The sequence below is a fragment of the Oryza brachyantha genome, chromosome 1 (genome assembly GCF_000231095.2).
Source record: "Oryza brachyantha chromosome 1, ObraRS2, whole genome shotgun sequence".
In the NCBI taxonomy this organism is placed as follows: Eukaryota; Viridiplantae; Streptophyta; class Magnoliopsida; order Poales; family Poaceae; genus Oryza; species Oryza brachyantha.
Window position 1 is genome coordinate 22,301,365 of NC_023163.2, and position 7,044 is coordinate 22,308,408.

General features: G+C 42.2%; 1 protein-coding gene across 1 annotated transcript; it reads left to right on the forward strand.

Annotated features, from left to right (window-relative positions):
* LOC102709784 (glucan endo-1,3-beta-glucosidase GII-like) lies at positions 1-1,820 on the forward strand. The gene is made up of 2 exons (XM_006644546.2): positions 1-106; positions 619-1,820. Exons 1-2 carry the CDS (start codon positions 1-3, stop codon positions 1,560-1,562), a joined length of 1,050 nt encoding a protein of 349 aa, XP_006644609.2. The 3' UTR covers positions 1,563-1,820.
* The last annotated feature ends 5,224 nt before the right edge of the window (positions 1,821-7,044 follow it).

Consider the following 7,044-nt stretch of genomic DNA (forward strand, 5'->3'; position numbering starts at 1 on the left):
ATGGTCCTCTCGGTTGCAAATAAAGCGGAGATGGCTAATAAGATGGGTCTCGCTCCCATGCTTTCAGTGGCGATGCTCCTTGGAACCTTGGCGGCATTTCCTGCAGGTAATGCAACTAAGTAAGATCGTCTCTCTCTGCATAGCTGCATATACAGATGTGTATATTCTACCCTTTTTGAAACCAAATATACTCCATCCTTCCACAAATTATCTATGTATTTTTGTATTTGCACAAAAATCAAGACTGAATTTGTATGTATTGTCTCGCATTGAATTATCCATATATCCTAACTTGAAGGTGAAATGATATGTACATGAAAACAGCATACATCACATTTGCATGCATGCATACTTAGGACAGGAGATATCCATTCAATAATACAGCAACAAAACGAGAGACGTGTTATATGTAGATTAATTTTGGAAAAGCAAAAACCAGTAATACATAGACTACTTGCATGCGGAAGGGGTGAGTAGTAGTATACTATTACAGTGCCACGTACAGGATTGCATATGTGATATGTATGTGGGCTGTGCACTGGGAGACTACACAATTGACTGAACTAATTATTACTGGGTCTTGCTGACACTTGCATGCACGCATCTGTCTCACGACAGCGGTACACTCCATCGGCGTGTGCTACGGCGTGAACGGCAGCAACCTACCCCGGGCGAGCGACGTCGTGCAGCTCTACATATCCAAGGGGATCGACTCCATGCGCATCTACTTCCCGGACGCCGACACCCTCAAAGCACTCAGCGGCACGGGCATCGGCGTCATCATGGACGTGGCCGGCGAAGACCTCGCGCGCTTAGCCTCCAGCCCCTCCGCCGCGGCAGGTTGGGTCAGGGACAACGTCCAGGCCTACCCGGGCGTTTCCTTCCGCTACATCGCCGTCGGCAACGAGGTTCAGGGCAGCGGCACGGCGAGCATCCTCCCCGCCATGCGGAACGTCAACAGCGCGCTGACAGCGGCCGGCCTCGGCAGCATCAAGGTCTCCACGTCGGTCAGGTTCGACGTGATCGCCAACTCGTTCCCTCCCTCCGACGGCGTGTTCAGGGACTCCTACATGACCCCCATCGCCGGCTTCTTGGCCGCCACCGGCGCGCCGCTGCTGGCCAACGTGTACCCCTACTTCGCCTACAAAGACGACCAGCAAAGCGGACAGAACAACATCCCTCTCAACTACGCCACCTTCCAGCCAGGCACGACGGTGACGGACGCCGGGAACGGGCTGACCTACACGTGCCTGTTCGACGCGATGGTCGACTCAATCTACGCCGCGCTGGAGAAGGCCCGCACACCAGGCGTCGGCGTCGTTGTGTCCGAGAGCGGGTGGCCGTCGGCCGGGGGGGCTGTTGGGGCCAGCGCCCGCAACGCGCAGGCGTACAACCAGGGCCTGATCAACCATGTCCGTGGCGGCACACCTAGGAAGCCTAGGGCGTTGGAGACATACATATTTGCCATGTTCAACGAGGACAGGAAGCCCGGGGATGAGGTCGAGAAGCACTTTGGGCTGTTCAACCCTGACAAGTCGCCGTCGTACGGCATTAGTTTCTAAGGGAACAGATTGAGATATTCATACGTGGAATAATTTGCTCGTGTGAAATGCCACGCTTGGGAGGCAAGCATAAGTTGTGCGGTGCCCACCTGTTCCTATTTGTGATAGTCTGCCAGACCGGTAGTTGAATCAATATATGTAACCAAACATGGAAGAACACCATATATAAGAGATTCAAATATAATGATAGCACAAACACATGATATCGTGGCCTTCAAGGGAGTTGATTATGCACGCTCCTCCCTAATCCAAGATAGTTGCCCCACTACAGTGCTCTTTAATAGTAGTATAATATATCCTTCATTTTTTATTTGTCATTGTTGACTTTTTATCTATGTTGACCATTCAGCTTATTTAAAAAATTTACATAATTATTAATTATTTTAATTTAATTTATTACTAAATATATTTTAAGCATAACATATAATTTTACATATTTACAAAAATAATTTAAATAAGATGAACTATCAAATATAAATCCAAAATCATTGACGTCAAATAAAAAAACTAGAGGGGTATAGTACCAAGTGTTTATCAACCTAGTTTTAGTTACACCATACTATGTATCAGCAACCCTCGATCAGCTAGGTTGTTAAGTTAGCCATTTTCTCACCTATGCTAATGTCGTTTTGCAGTTATACCAATATGTGTCTCTTGCTAGGATAGTTTTTGACTCTAACTCTATTCAATGCCCATACAAATCCATACCCTAATTTTCAAGTAGCTTTGTACCCATATTAAACACACCATGTATTGTGGTGAAACTTGTCTATCTGATTTAACACATTTTTCTAACAACATATAGACGTGTGAATGCGCACGTGGTGTATCAATGTAGGTATGAGTCACGAGTACATGCATCCCACTTATACAGAAAAAGTTGAGAGATTTCACAACATTTGTGAAGTATGTAGAGGTATGGAGAGGCGGTGCAACGCTGGCTGTTGATCTAATAAGAGACAACGCACAGAAAAAAATAATTTAACTAATGATAGTGATGTAATTATATAGGTACTAATTCAGTGATAATTATGCTTAGTCTCAATACCTTCCCTGTACAAAAAAGTGTCGATTTTAAAAGAAGTATCGTGCATTTGGTCGATATGAGCTACGCACGATGGTGGTTTTTTCTTTCTACACAAATATTCCATCTTTAGGTTTTTGGTCGAGGAGAAATATTAGCGTACGGTTGGCAGGGGCTATCATGTTTTTTCTCTTTATATGCAAATCTTCTTTCTTTATGGTTTATCCGTCATGGATGAGGAAGATCAGTGGATAGTTGGCTGACCTGATTTGTTTAATATTTGATCCCCTGCCAAAGAGAACTTTAAACTATTTTTAACAAATCTGTAAAAGACTACACAAACCATGTCGTACTTGGAAAGAAAATTTAAAAGAAAAAAATCATGCAAATCATGTCGGTACCACGTAGATTACATCGGTACATTTTGTTTCACTTAAACTGTACACGGTACCTTTTTCCAAACTTTTGACTTTTTTGCACTTTTAAAAATTTATCCTTGTACACCCTTCCTACTTAAGTACCTCTAGCGTATCTTTTGCCGTGGAGCGTCAGATTTTAACCTTTTTAGAATACAAACAACAAAAAATATCTCGTAAAATGATAGTTCTCTTGTTACAAAATAAAGCATCGATCAGCCCAATGGCCTAATCCATTGCCAAGCCGGATTGTGTACCTTACCACTAAGAGAAAGGTTATTGTGTGGTGATTATTACTGTACTCTGGGCAGATCCACCCATTGGACAGGGTGGCCGACCCAGCTACAACCTTTCACACCTTAAGACCCTTAGTGCTAGTGATAATTTAAAAACTTGTGATAATCTTAGTAGTTTGGCTTTAAAAATGATCATTAAAATATATGTATATTTTTTACACACATAATCTTATAATATTAGCCAATAGGACATAATAAAAATCGATTTGTGTAATAGGATGGACAATGAATGACTCGATTTCGTATTGTCCTAAATCGAGAAAGAGATTTTTAAGTACTTGATTTTAAGGAAGATAAGAAGAGGTTTCATGCCATGTGTGATTAGAGAATAAATTTTTTAAGCCTAATTAATCTATAATTAGATCATATTTACTGTAGCATCATATAGGCTAATCATGGATTAATTAGGCTCAATAGATTCGTCTCGCGAATTAGTCCAAAATTATGGATGTGTTTTATTAATAGTCTACGTTTACTATTTATAATAAGTGTCCAAATATTTGATGGAACAAGGGATTAAAGTTTAGTCTCTTGTCCCAAACACCCCCTTGATGGTGTTGGTACCCGTATTTTCCGCCAAATAATCCATAATGTGCAGGGTGGTTTATGTTGTTCAAGCAGGCGCATAGACAAATGTCATAGTAGTGTGCGTGCTGTAGTGCCACCGTGCCATGTAGACAAAGTAGCATAAGATGGTTGTTGTGATCTTAGGTCTTGAAAAATAAGAGGAATAGATGGCGGAAGGCAATTTATATGCATATTCTAGTAGAATGTAAACTGGATCTATAGTTAATGGACGTAAGGTAAATTTTTCTACACCAAATTACGCATAGAAGTGTTTAAAGAAGACGTATAAGTTAAACACCAGTTTTGTCGGTCACATGTCACAGCATGAGGTAAATCCATCATATATATATACTACTCTCACACAGATCGACGCCACTGCCAGATCGTTGCTCCTGCGCGTAGACGAGATCGAGTTGCCAACAAACCGCACACTCTATTGCTTCATGTTAAGTTAATTATGGCCATGACATAATCACTATCCTACGTACGTCTATTCTCATTAATTAGATACCAAGACAGATGGCGTGTGGTCTATATTCTAGGGATAGATCAGGTGATCAAACCTTCGATAAAAGAAACTGTCTATGTACGTGACTTCGCTCATGTCGTACGTGGCGATGCAACAACTCCTCTTGACACGTTTACTCTATAGTCCACCACAGGATAGTGCCTTTTGTGCATGGGAACAAGGAGGCACACGCCCTGTGCTGCCAAAGCAACGGCTCGGCTTTTGAGACCGAGCTACATTGGCTGTGGGAGTGGGCAAGCGCGTTTCAGCTACTAGCAATATACCACGCGTGATATATAGCTGGTATCCGTAGCGTGATGACTTGACTTTTCGAGTTTATTTGGACTCTGTATTTATTGCGGGCGACAAACCATTGCGAATTACGGTAGACCTAAGACCGATATATTCATCAGCGAAGTGAAAATTATAATTGACGTGGAAGGCCCAATTGTCAAACTGAAAGCTTCCAATTTACACTTAGCTCTTCATTCCGCAGGTCGAAGTAGCACTGAACTTACCAGTGTATACGTACATAATGTTGGATAAATTTCATATGCTACCTCCAGTTTAATAAAGGCTCCTTCGAAACAAATTGAAGGCACTTTAAAGGATTATATTCATATATGATTCTTAGGAACAAATGAATGCATCTGAGTAATCTCTTCCTAGTACCACTTTCTTTTATCAATAATTTTGACTAGTGAGCCATAGAGTTTAAGCGTTCCCTATATGTTCCGCTTTGAAGTGTCAAATTAAGACCATATATTATACATATTCATGTTTAACTTAATTACCAAGAATTAGGTGGGCATATATCTACTTGGTATGAATACAACAATGTCTTCGACTTCTACTAATATTACTCACTATTCATTTCATTCCCAAATATAAATAGTTCCAAGTTTTTTCGCACATATCAAGGTTAAGAAAAAGACTATAATGTCCCTCAGTAACAAAGAGTGATAAATGAGTAGACCCATTTAAAACCTCTAAACATTATGTTTTTTTCAATTGTTTGGTTTTTTATAGTTATTTAAGGATACAAATGAATGAATTAACTGGTATAAACTTAAAATTTCGCTCTAGGAGGATTATATAAGATAATGAGAACTTATACATGTGTGTGCGTGCACATGTGTAGAAACACATTGTTTAAATGCTTGGGGGAGTGTGCCTACAAAAAGTTCAAAATTCACAAAGGAAAAAAATATGGCCTGAGACGATGATTAAGATAAGATTAAGCGAAAATTAATTGATGGACGTACGGTAGGTGAAGAAATACTAGTACTATAGAAATAATCAGCAGTGATACGTGAAAAAATCCAATCGGTAGAATGATAGATCGTTGATTTCGAAAATTCGTTGATTCGTGGACAACAATGACTACATGCAACTTTCAAGCTGCTAGATAGAAACAACTATTGTAAAAGATATTCACCAAATTAACATAGATAGAGGTTGTGTCATCCATTTCTCTAGGCTATTGTTTTAGGTTGTTTTATTGTTTTTAGTTAACTTTTGATTTTGTAATTGATCATCATTCCACATACAACCTTATTATAAGTTGGTTATAGTTTCCTTATAGCAAAGAACAGAATAAATTTCATTATTAAAGAATAAAATTTAAATATCAAATTTGTTTATATTTAGAAACAGAGTAAGTCATTTCTGTTCCAAAATACAAGAATATCTAGCATATATTTTATTGTACAATATAATAATTTTTAGTATTTTCCATTTAATTTTTTTATCTTTGTCCCCGCGTACCTTTCCACTTAAGTTCATTCCAATTTTATTGAGAAGCACCAAAGTCTTTTTTAATTTTATTTAACCAACCATATGGAGTACTCGTTTATTACTCTATTAAATTGTGGAGGGGCGAAGAAATGTAAAAGGAGTAAATGAACACGCCTTAATAGCAAGCCAATGGCTCTCGATTGTGGAGTAGAATGTAATCTTACATCAATGGAACATGAGATTTTGTTCTACAGCTCTAGTTAAATCCATCTCTCTCTTTTTTTTTTTTTTTTTGCAGGGGGAAAGAAGTGCAGGGGCTAATTTTGGCCGCCCTCCTCCATGTTTCAAGCCTCACCGCAGCATCCCACCAGTGAATCGCCAGAGCGCGCGCGGGCGGCAGTGCGGGAGAGAGAGAGAGAGAGAGAGAGAGAGAGAGAGAGAGATCAGCAGAGCGGCACCGAGCGGTCAGGCCCAAATCAACCCAAGGCCGCGGCAGCAGCAGCAGCAGCCAGCGCCCCAGCCGCTCACCCAGCAGCACAACCACCAGCAGCCGCAGCCGCCCGATCTATCGGATTCAAAACTCGAAACGTGAAGAGTCGAGAGGGAGAGGGAGAGAGAGAGAGAGAGAGAGAGAGGGAGAGCCATTCGGCGCGGCGCCCGCAGGGAATCCCGATGCGGGTAGAGGAGGATTGATGCCGGGAGCAGCTGCCAGCCCGCGCCTCCCACCCGTCGATTGCCACCTCGCGCCCGCGCGGTTGGCCGCGCCTGCGCGCCCCCGGCCTCGCCCCGACGGGCGTTGGCTGCCCACCTGCACCCGCCTCATCAGAGCTCGCCCGCCACTTGGCGCGCCGCGCCCCCGCCTCCGCGTCCCCGCCCGCTCGCCCGCCTATAAAAAACCGGGGAGCGCGGCCCCCAACCCTAGCCGCCTCCGCCT

Excerpts from the sequence above, each read along its gene's own strand:
- LOC102709784 (XM_006644546.2), top strand. The coding sequence starts at position 1 with ATGGTCCTCTCGGTTGCAAATAAAGCGGAGATGGCTAATAAGATGGGT. Across the intron at positions 107-618 it reads CTTGGCGGCATTTCCTGCAG|CGGTACACTCCATCGGCGTG; the intron begins GTAATGCAACTA and ends GTCTCACGACAG.